This window comes from Phalaenopsis equestris, unplaced genomic scaffold, assembly GCF_001263595.1.
Source record: "Phalaenopsis equestris unplaced genomic scaffold, ASM126359v1 Scaffold211064, whole genome shotgun sequence".
NCBI classification, from domain to species: domain Eukaryota; kingdom Viridiplantae; phylum Streptophyta; class Magnoliopsida; order Asparagales; family Orchidaceae; genus Phalaenopsis; species Phalaenopsis equestris.
This window is the reverse complement of record NW_018230098.1, coordinates 210,704-222,945: the sequence shown is the minus strand read 5'-3', so window position 1 is coordinate 222,945 and position 12,242 is coordinate 210,704. Positions and strand designations below refer to the sequence as shown.

At 35.4% G+C, this 12,242-nt stretch overlaps 1 protein-coding gene across 4 annotated transcripts in view; it reads left to right on the top strand.

The window, feature by feature from the left end:
* LOC110036804 (synaptotagmin-5) overlaps nucleotides 1-12,242 on the top strand; it is a 67,436-nt gene that overhangs the window by 27,629 nt on the left and 27,565 nt on the right. For all 4 annotated transcript variants that reach the window (XM_020741334.1, XM_020741331.1, XM_020741332.1 and 1 more), the window contains 2 exons: nucleotides 2,782-2,900; nucleotides 3,047-3,145. In XM_020741334.1, coding sequence (XP_020596993.1) covers nucleotides 2,782-2,900; nucleotides 3,047-3,145 — 218 coding nt within the window. The remainder of the gene's footprint in view (nucleotides 1-2,781; nucleotides 2,901-3,046; nucleotides 3,146-12,242) is intronic.

The following is a 12,242-nucleotide window of genomic DNA, read 5'->3' as shown; positions in this document are numbered from 1 at the left end:
TGAAATAAAACTATAAGAATGGCTAAAGAAAAGACCACTACAAATGCTCCACGTCACAAGCTTTCGAAATTTCTAGCTTAAAGAGGATTCCAGCAACACTCTTCTTACTCAAGAGTTCTTTCTTTCTTCCTCAAAAATTTGTAACAACTCCCAAGCCACAGAAGATGAGAAGGAAATGTAAGTTAGAAAAGATTTTGGCAGCACCTTCCCCACTCTCCAAATTTTGGCCAACCTTAAAATCTTCCCCCAAATGAGATTTTATAAGCATTAGAGGAGGAGATCAACCACCTACCAGCCACCATAGTAAGCAAATCGTGTGAGGGGAGAGGAGGAGAAAGATTTAAGGCAAGAGGAAATGCAGCCTAGGGCAGAGAAAGGGTTTTGGCCAGGTGGAGTTCCATCGTTGGAGGGCTGCTCGGTTGAGAGGAACTCGAGGAGGCCGCGTGCGTGAATGGACCGCGGAATGCCGCGAGAAGGCAGTCGAGCGAGATTGGCAAGGATTGCCGCGGATCGTGGAGCTAGGGCACGGGCGAGGAGCGATCGCGGGATCGAGCTTGGCAGGGAGAGCCGCGGATCGTGGAGCTAGGGCACGGGCGAGGAGCGATCGCGGGATCGAGCCGAGCGCAAGATGGAGGATTTAATCGTGCCAGGAGAATGGGAAATAGATATTAGGGTTTTATAAATATTATATAATTAAAAAGAATAAGTATGAAAATACTTAATTTTTTAAAGTAAAAATTTGATTTGCACATTTTAATTCGTGTGAAATAATTGCAAATTGGATACCCCTTTTAGGTAATTTCGACATTCCGGACGTTCCGGCGCAGTCCGTTTCGCCGTCGGAAGTCGTTTTGACGAATTCATCGATTTGGGTGCCAATTTTCTCGTGTCGAAAATATGGCAATATGAGTGTACTTTCCTACCAAAATGGGTATCGCGGACGCGTTGGCGCGGTCCAATTTGTCGTCGGAGGTCATCCGGAGAAGTTCAAATGTGTGTATGTGACGAAAAAGAGTCGTGACGATGTCTTCCTAAGGCTTGAAGTCCTATTTGGAACATTTCCCTTGAATCTTCGCAAAATAGCCCATAACCGCTCGTTCATAAGACGATGGTCTTGTGCCAAAGATGCTAGACATCAAAGGAAAGTAAAAATTGGCTAGAATTTCTAGAAGGGTGAGTCTCAATTCTAGTTTTCTAAGACGGTCAATATGAACTCTTAGAGCTAGATCCTAAGACCCTAGAAAAAGAAATGACCTCAAAAATGAGGTCAACACCGAGTTGTTTCTTTGGAAGTATGTGCCCCCATTCTCTATTGATGGTGCGATGAGAGCACCATATCATTTCATCTGCAGGATTTTCTAGGTTCCAATCATACTGCCCTTTTGTTGAACTAAACTGTCATTTTATTTTATTGTCACTTGAGCAAAGCTATCTTGCATCCTTGCCATGCTTGGATATTAGTAGGTTGCACCCCAGGAGCTGATATCATGCTAGAATAATTTTGAAAAGTGATTATAATATTTTTGTATGACGTAATTATATCAATTATTTTCTCACCTGAAGTTAAGTATGTAGTTTTTATTTAGTTATAAAATACATGGTTTGTTGCTACATTGAGATCAAGATTTGGGATTGTGTTGTCTAACATGGCTACCAAAAACAATGCGATAAAAAAGTTCTTTAAGTTTGTTAGGGCTTATGCTGACAAAAGTTATATGATTGACATATTTGGTATTTTTTTAAGGAGTTCTAATTTAATGGCATCATTCATGACCATATTTGAGGTCTCAGAACAATGTTACTCATGCATACAGCTGTATATGTTTTTTTTTCTACTGATCAACTCAAACTTTGTGGAAACATTTTTTTCCTCACTTGTTTCGATGTTTTTGATGAGACTAAAGTAGTTTTACTTGCAATTTTCTAATTTGTGAAACATTAATAGTTTCTCTTTTTCTGCATTAGCAAATGGAACTTTTGTCATGTCTTCGATTTCCCTATCTGTCTTAGGGCACTCTCTGAAGAAAGCTTAAAATGATTTGTCAATAGAGTGCTCACAGGTTTTGTTTTACTCCACTCCAGCATCTGTCCCTTATCTGGTATATGAGTCATGTCATATCTAAAACTGAATAAACAATTAACAGTCACATATTAGTACATACTTCTGTTTGCATGAGCCAATACAAAAAAATAGTTGATATTTTCACAATTATAAATTTTTAACAGTAACATTGTTGTCCTCATAAAAATAACTACAGAGATATGGCTACAATATTGACTTAAATCAATATTTTCATAAAAAATTTTACATCTTCAAAGTTTTTGTAGTGCGTTCAGATCAACAAGAGACTAGAATAATTTATGATGCTCATCATTTGTATAATTCCTTCTGTTTTTTTTATCGTTGTGTAAACTTGATGGAGGAAAGCATATGAATTTCTTTCCATCCTCACTTCTTTCTTCCTTCGCAAGTCCCGTGCTTCCTGAATGTCAAAGTTGCTTTTTAGGAGTTGCCTGTTGGTTTCCATCTTACTGTTTTGACAATCTTGCCAGTTTTGTGGAAGCGGTATCCTACAAACTGATTGTTTTTTCAATTCCTTATTTTTTTTTTTTGTGTAAAACCACTATAAAGTTTTTTTTTAAATTTTCACCTTTGCTCATTTAATATGACAATATTATTTAATAGGATTTTCTAGCTTATTACAAAATTGCTTTTTGAGATCATGTTTTCTCCTACCCTCCACTTTTAGTTGTCTGATTGTGTGCTTTTTATTTGTTTAGGAATCAAAGTGCAGAGCCTCAAACAAGGTCAAATTATTATGGATATTGATTTAAGATGGGGTGGAGATCCGAGTATAATTTTGGCAGTTGAAGCTCTTGTTGCTTCTTTACCTATTCAGGTTAAAAGTTTCACTCTGTGGTTGATAGTTCTTTGCTACAAAGCATTATTATGAATTCGTTTGATCAGAATTCAGGATTCAATTTATTTATAATTGAGATGTTTTTTAGAATTCTGACCTTTCTGACTACTTTGTTTTGAAACCAGTTGAAGGATCTTCAGGTTTTCACTATTGTGCGTGTCATATTTCAACTTTCTGATGAAATTCCTTGTATTTCTGCCGTTGTAGTTGCTCTCCTTTCAGAGGTATAAATAGCTTATTCCTCTGTTAATCATGTAATTTTCCATGGTTTTTATTCTTGTTTTTTGAAAATTTTCATTTGTATGCCTATTGCTTTCCCCTTCATGCAATAATTTGCATTGTTTTTCTCTAGTTCTTTTGAAAATTTGTTATGTCATGGATGATGAATCAATCGGTGTTGAGAGTTGAGACATAATTTAATGAAAATTTGTTTATTGCATTTTCAGATGTGCTAATGTGTTAATGATGCCAAGATCGAATTACTACATGTGTTGTTGCATATATTGTTTTTAGAAGGTGAAAACTTTGACATTTTTATGCAAGCTTGAGTAGAAGTCAAAACTTTTAATCCTTTAATTCCACCTGTTTTATTTTTCAACCGATCATATTCATCACTTAGGTATGAATTCTAATTCAAAATTTTTCACAACTTGGATTGTATCCCAAATTTATTAATGGTTGTAGCACACAGATACAAGATAAAATTTCACTGAAGTTGGCAGCATATTATTTGATTACAAAATTGCATATTAAAGATTTGGAGAGGCTATTGACAATTGTTCAATAAAGTAACATCACTCGCCATGATAGATTAAATTTCTAGAAAATTAAGTTTGGTAAGCAATAGATGAACTGCTAAAAAGCATATTTGATGAAGAGAGTAATTTTTAATTGTAGATTAGGTCATTGAGGTTCTTGGAAGTTGTGTTAATAGGGGTTTCATGATCAGGCATGAATTAAGAGATAGAAGTGATGGGATAAGTTATATTGGATTTTTAGTTATATTTAACTATGCAATGATTGGCATGTACCCGATGCTGGGAGTACCATTGGTTACCATCTAAATATAGGGTTTTGTAATTTTATTTTTTAACTTTAAAGGAAGGAGCTCTATGGTTGTGAAGTGATATGATAAGAATTTAATCATACAATTCAAAGTGGTTGTTATAGATGCACATTTGCAAAGTATAAAAAAAGAAGTAATCTATAGAAATAGTTGACCTAGGATGACAATTGAGATGTTGCTAGTCATGTGAAAGTGAAGAAGTTGAGCCAAGCTTGACAAAGCAATTGATGCACTAACGTTAAGAAAATTATCAGATAATGTAGAAGGGTTTAAAATAAATCTTGAATTATAAGACTTAGTGAAAGATGAAGATATAAAGAAAGATTCAAGCATTATATTTAAGTAACTATTAGTTAAGAGCTTGAATTAAAAATTGAGTAACAATTTGAATGTAGTTATGAAGTATGTGTATTTTTCTATGAAGATATGAAGTTGATCTAGTTTTGAACCTATGTAGATGTGAAACTTTAAGTTTCAGTATCGTTTATTCTGATTTGAAGAGTTATGGGAGTTACTAGAGATGCTAACAAAATTTTTTTTATGAAATCTTAAAATATTAGTATTGCACGCTACAAATTATTTTCACTGCTAGTATATTTTAGGTAGTACTATAAAAATATTTTGAACCTTTGTAAATGTGAAACTTTAAGTTTCAGTATCATTTATTATGATTTGAACAGTCATGGGAGTTACTAGAGATGTTAGCAAATTTTTTTATGAAATCTTTTAATAATCTTTTTAAGCTTCTTAATTTTGAGGATTTATTAATAATGTGATTTTAAGATTTAATATTGAAATATGATATTTTTATAAGTTGATTTAAGTGCATGGGCTTGGGGTGTAATTAATAATTATTGCTTGATTTAAGCATGAAACCCTCCTCAGCTAAGATCGGCCTAAAAAATTGCTCATTTCACAAGTCTATTTCCCAATTCTATGGAGCTCCCTTGAAGTAAACAACTTGTCGTTGCTTGCTTTAAGGGAGCTCCATTGAGAATAGAATCATTGGATCTTAGTTTGGTTAGTTATCATTCCCCACCAGCCCCCATAGGCTTATCTAGATATACTTCTTTTACAATTCAAATTGTTTTCCTGAAGAAAAAATTTACAGAGTTTATAGGCTAACCTTGATTTGAAATTCTCTTTCGTGATTGAGGATGTTAATTAATCATAATGGTTTATGCCTATCTGACAAACAATATCATAAATTCATTGCAATGGGATTAAATATTTGGGTTATGTTTAACATGATATTGAATTTTTCTTTTGAAAGTTCAGTTTGGATACTCAAATAATGAAGAGTTGGGCGAATACTTTTAGGTCAAAAGATTTTTTGAATTGTCATTAGGCAATGTTTTTTTTTCATCTTTATCTTCAGACAGGCTTTCAATTTTAATGTTCCATTGTTGGAGGTGCCATAAGGAGTCTGTGAAGAAGCAGCTCGTCACTCAGAAGCACAAGCTTCAATTAACATTTTTTTAAAAGGCACAATTAAGATTAAAATTTAAATTATGTTACTCCCAATCTCATCTTTAGTTTATGAACTCTTTTTTGATATTGAGCCCTTTTAAAATGTAAACCTTTGAAGCTTTTGTATCTCCACTCGTGAAGCATTATTGTTGCCTACCTTCCTGGAGCTTGTATTTCGCAACATTATAGCTTTTGATTAGTGTCTATTCTTTTATATAAATGATTCTAGGGAAGCTTCGTCCTCAACAAAAATTCTTACAGAGATTTAGAAGGAAAGTCAATGCAAGGTGGGACCTACTCAAGCTACTTCAATCGATTAAATCTCGAATCTGGGAGTTAATAATTTCAATTTCAACAAGTATCGACTTCAACTCTTTGCAAACAATTTAACACAATAGTTCATTTGATGAGCTCAAGTCATTCATTAGAACAAAATTTTCTTTTTTTTTGGGCTAAGAAATAAATTAATAAGTTTTCTTCTTTTATCATATGGAAGATTTAAGAAGCTTATAAGGGGAAGGAACCACATGAAGGCCTAAAAGAAATCATTGATATGAACCCCTACAGAGCCAAAGTTGAAGGGGTGTACCTATGAGCCTGCAATGAAAGGACTTCAATTTTCATATATATTTTTTTAAAGTTGAATTGTCAAGCATAATGATTTGTTGAGCAAGCCATGCTTAATGAATATCAAGGTTTGACATTCTAGCACTATTCTAGAATATCTATCATCAGAAGGTTTTGCCACTTCAAAATTTGGTCATAGAGCATGGACTCGAAAAATTAGTGTCCGGCTCTTTTGAGAGAGTTTCATGATTTCAAGTCAAATTTTAAGTAGGAAAATTAGATTTTTGATAAGCTATTATCTTGAGATTTTACTCTAATTTTTCTTGGGGCTTTACGACTAGTTTTAGGTTTTCATTGGCACAATCTCTTATGGTTAATTATCCCTCCTGGTGAGTGAGAATTTTCGATTAAAACTAATTGTTAGGCCCTAAATGCTTAACACAGAGTAACAACAATTTGTTTTAGAATTAAACAAGTATATGATGTTAGTTTAGAGTGAATCGTGGTGGATGGTGGTGAACTTGTTCAAGATCCCATGATTTTTTTGTCTTGCATTGTCGTGGATCCTAGTCTACTTAGTCTGATGAGATAATTGACCCACCGCAATTGGAATTTCATTATTAATATTCTTTTTTTCTATCATTCAATGGGACATTGTGGACCTGGGGTACATATTTGGCTAATTGGATAATATTAAGATATTGCCTAATAGAGGGCTTTTGCTTATTATATGCATTTTATAATTCACTACTCAGGGGATTTAACTAATTGGGGAACTTATAGGTTCTAATTGTGGTAGTAATTTAATGATATCAATTTGCATTGAACCACACAATCAGAGAAATTTGGTTATAATCGTTCCTTGACATGGTTGTCATTTAATGCAAAATCAAGTGGCCAGAAGACTTGCCACATTTTTAAAAGTATGAGATCTTTAAGAGTTATTGCACAACTATTCTTGTTGTCAAGTTGCATACAATATTTTATCTTTGAATTTAGAAAGATCCCCTTTTATCCACTTATAAATATGTATTATGGATTCCATAACGATTATCACAAATTGAATTCTTTTTTGGTACTTTGAGGTGTCATAGTTTGTTTTCACATGATTTTATTAAAGTGTGATGAGCCTCAAAATGAATTGTTTATTTTCCTATAAATAGGAAAACTTTATAGGGTCTAAAAATTCATGCCCAAATGTTTTGAGAGATTTTTGCTCTAAGTTATACTTTTCATATGAAAAATTAAATTTTTAATGAGATTTCACCCTCATTTTGGAGAATTTTATGATTTAGTTCCTGGTTTTCCATGGCATAAGCCCTTATGTTAACGTTCCCTTTTTAGTGATGAGAGAATTTTCAATTAAGCCTAATCATTAGGTGCTAAGTGTTTAGTGCTTAGTAGTAGCAATTTTGGTTCTAGGTTTTGTCAAAAAAATATTGTGTTTAGCTTAAAGAAAATGGTGAGGGCAATGATGTAATCCAATCAAGATCTCATGACTTCATTATCCTGATTTGTGATGGTCATTGATTTAGAGGAATGGTCAACTCAACATGATTGAAGAATTTATATTAGTAATCTGTTGCATTGTTCGAGGGGCTTTATAAAACTAGGATAGTCGTTTGTCTTAGGGGATGATTTTAAGTCGACCTTAGTATGCTTTATGACATATCAATTGCACTCTATAGTTCATCATTTAGGGGATTTGAACAATTGGAGAACGTGTGCATTCTAATCACAACCTTAATTAATAATGTCATTTTATGATGAATCTTCTTGTTAAAAGGCTTCAGCCATAACTACTTCATTTATGTTATCCTTTGTTAGCAAAATTTTAGGTATATGGCACATGTCGTGTCATTACTAGTATGAGATTTTTGAAAGTGATCGTAGAGATATATTTGATATGATTTGATATCACATCAACTCATCCTGAGTTAAGGCTATCATACTTTTATCACTATTGATAAATTATTGTGAATAGTGGGCAAATTATTAATATAAGCTTTTAGCATTAAATTTCATTTGAAAATTTTTAGATTCTATAATTTTGAATTATTTAATATCTTTGTCATGAGTTGATCCCAAAGTTTTTTACATTAATATTTGGGGCATTTTGATAATCGTATCCCATTCAGTTGAGATATTCTAGTAACACGTCCATTTTCAGGATATTTTAATTTTTAGATTTTAATGCTTGAATTTCATCAACGTTGTTTATTTGCTTGCAGTGGATTGAGTTAATAATTTATATAATTTATGTTTATTTGGATCTTTGTTGCATTACGAACTTAATTGACTCCACTTCCTTGTGTAGAGGATAAGTCTATATGTTAGGACTTGTGATTATTCTTTATTGTTTTGAAATTGAAATTTTGCATTTCAATCATAAAATTTCTTTAACGTAAGATGACAATGATTTGTTGAAATTTAAGTTCAATTCTCAATCTATAATGATGTCAATTGTTTGATTAGACCAAGGATACGTATTAAGATCATTCTCCATTGTAATTTAATTGAAAATTTGTATTTCATTATCGTCAAAAGTATCAATTTTGTTAACTTCAATCCTTATGAGATTTGCTAGATGGGGTTTAAAAGAAATATTGAACTCCTTTTTGTTGACAGTTGTCGTATCTTGTTAGAATGGTTACATGCTTTACAGGGAGATAATTTTAAATTTATATAGTAAGTTTAGTACACACATCATTTCTTAAACTTGGATATTTTAGCTTATTTGTAAGAGTACATGCTAATAAACTTGCTTTTAATGTATTTGCATGATTTTGGTATGCAAGCACAATATATTTGCATATTTTTTGGTGCACAACATGATGGACTTGCATACTTTTTAGTGCATTTGCATAATGCACTTATATATTTTTTAGTACATCTTTACAATACACTTGCACGATTTTCAAAGCAAACTTAATGTTATTTTGTGATACATGTGCTTGATTTGAAAGAAAAAATATTTTTATTTTGATTTGCACAAATAATTTTATCGCAAGCATAACCAAAAAAATTTCTGTATTTTGGTCATAAAAAGTCTATACTTAAAACCTTGTTTATGACCCTGCGAGTGCTACCAATGTGTTATAAAGAGTACTATTGCTGCCTGCAACACATCCAAATTTTCAAAGGATGTGGAGTTAAACAACAAATTAAAGTGCCACAACTGTCCTGTGCAATTAGAGAAAAATTTGACATTAAATTACTAGTTTTGAGCCATTTATTTTAGCAAGCATACCACTGTAAAGGTCTACTATACCATGGCGATCATGTGGTACGCTCGTTTGATCCGAACAGCAATTACTTGCATTTTGAGTATTGGCATGAATGATTTTATTATAAAATGCTTTAGTGTTTCATTTTGAATTTTTAAACATTGCCTTTGTCGCCTTGAATTTACTTGCTGATAATTCGGTGGTGAATGTTGCGATTTAGATTGTCATTGTGCATTTAAAATGACATCATGTACTCCACAGTTTATTATAGTTTGAATGTTCAACGAGGTCTTATCTTGCTCGTTGGTGAGCTTTCTAGTTTTCTTCAAGCTCTTTATAAGCCTTATTGGAGTCTTATTTTTATTTGAAGGTAGGCTTTCAAATCCACTTCAAGTCCCCTAAGTGTAGTGCAAGTTTTGTGTGTGTTGAATTTGTCCTTTTGCAGTATAACATAGTCTAAATATTAATTGAAAGGTCTTGTTCAAGCTGTTGGTGAGCTACCGAATCATTTATTGTCTAAATTTTACTTGATTGCGTTGAGTTTGATTTTTGCAAATCATTTGACATGACACATATTTTATTTAAAATTTTAGTTTTGCAAATTGATCGCATTTTAATCTTTATTTTTTGTTGTGTTTGTGCTCAAAAGTTCCTTTCATTTTGTTTTTTTAAAATCTTGTTCCAGCATTATGGAGAAATCCTTGTGTATGCTAAGGTAAGCGTGCATAGGACTTAACCGTTGCATTGCTAGTGTTACCTGGTTATTCCCCCCACTATGTAATGAAAAGTGTGCATGGGTTACGCTTGTGCCCAACGATTTGCAAATAAAATTTGACAACTTTTTCAAGAGATGGCATGTTTTATAATTTTGAACATGGAGTCGATCATGATGAAGGTTTGAGGCATTGAATGATGGTGTTTGTGGTGAGAACCGAATGCACACCGGTCTTCTGTGAATTAAGAATGGAAAAAATGCTTGTGAGCGTGTTGTGGGGGGTTAGTTGTTGGTTATTGGGTGATTAAGTGGTGAACGTCTTAAGAGAGTATGTGCATGTTGTTGGGGATGCAAATAAAGTTGAGCTTTATGTTGATACCATAGTTAACCCAAACCGCAACGAAACAAAATTATTATTACCGAAGTTCAGAGGGGTTACAAGAAAGACTCTTGAAACTGAAACAAAAGGACACAACACAAGCAACACCGTAGGCGAGGATGAAAAAAGTGGCCTGTTGCTGGACAACAAGTTGGGGGGGGATCTGGAGGTGAGGCAACAACATGGCTGGCTATGGGAAGGTGCGACAACATACAATTGGTGATAGGACAACAGGCATGTTGGTTGGCTGAGTGGATATGGGACAGTTAGCAATAGAGGGTGGGAGGGGACAGGAAGAGTTGTTCGTGACTGTGGATGGCTGTAGGAGAGGGAAGAGGGAGCTGTGGTTGGCTGCAGTAGAAGTGGAGTGGGCGAGGGGAGGATAGTTGAGGGTGGGGGGGGGGGGGGGGGTGTTTGGACGACAGTCTGGGTGGAGGCAGGTAGGATTGTAGGAAAACACATGTTGTGCTATTTACTGTGGTTTACATCAAGAGAATGTGACTGCGAATAAAGAGAGAAGGGGGTGTAGGATGGGAAAGTCGAGGATAATCACCACCTCAGAGCCATATACAACTAGAGAACCACTTGTCCTTGGATGCAGCCCTAAGGGGAAAAGTTGGGGACACCTATGGTTGTTCTAATAGAAAACACAGCAAAAACTAACCTTAAACAAATAAAAGAAAATATTTATAATAATAGATAACTAGGAGGGGGAGACCCCTTTGCTCGCCGAACTGGTTTAGCTCCTTTCTTGTTGAACCAGCCGGTTCAGCCTTCCTTAGGTTAGCTTCGAGTAATTCTCTTGCGATTGGGGGAGCTAGACCTCATTTGTCGAAGCTTCTTTCTGCACGTTGAAGTAGCATACTTGTTGTGATCTCCCGGGGTTGAGGGTCTTCGACTGCGTGAAGGGGGGTTGATGAGTTTGGGGGGTTGGGCGGGAGGCTGAGTTGTTCGATCACCCTCTATTGCTAACTGTCGCAGATCCACTCAGCTAACCAACATGCATGTTGTCCAATCACCAATTGTGGGAGGGGACAGGCAGTGTTGTTCGTGAAGGTGGATGGCTGTAGGAAAGGGAAGAGGGGGCTGCGGTTGGTTGCAGTAGAAGTGGAGTGGACGAGGGCAGGAGGGCGGTGGGGGGGGGTGGGGGGGGGGGGTGTTGGGACGACAGTCTGGGTGGAGGCAGGTAGGATTGTAGGAAAACAAATGTAGTGTTGTTTACTGTGGTGTACATCAAGGGAATGCGACTGCGGCCAGAGAGAAGGGTGTGTAGGATGGGAAAGTTGAGTAATCACCACCTCAGAGCCAGATACAATTGGAGCACCACTCATTTTTGGATGCAACCCTTATGGGTAAAAGCTAAGGACACTTATGGTTGTTTTGACAGAAAACACAACAAAAACTAACCCTAAACAAATAAAAAAAATATTTATAATAATAGATAACTAGGAGGGGGAGACTCTCCCCTTGTGCTACAGCCTTAACCCAAACTTAGGGTTGGCCACTTGCCGAACCAGTTTAGCACCTTTTTTGCTGACCAAACGGTCCTGCCTCCCTCAGGTGAGCTTCATGTCAATCTCTTACGATCGGGGGAGCTTCAACCTCATTTGCTGAAGCTTCTTTCTGCACGTTGAAAGTAACATAGCTATTTTGATCTCCCTAGGTTGAGAGTCTTCGACTGCATGAGGGGGTGAGGGGACGGGCAGAGTTGTTCGTTCGCCCTTTATTGCTTACTGTTGTCCTATCACCAATTGTGGGATGGGACAGGCAGAGTTGTTTGTGACTGTAGATGGTTGTAGGAGAGGGAAGAGGGAGCTGCAATTGGCTGCAGTAGAAGTGGAGTGGGTGAATGGCTGCTGGATGGAATGACCAATAATGACAGCGTGAGGAGGGGGGG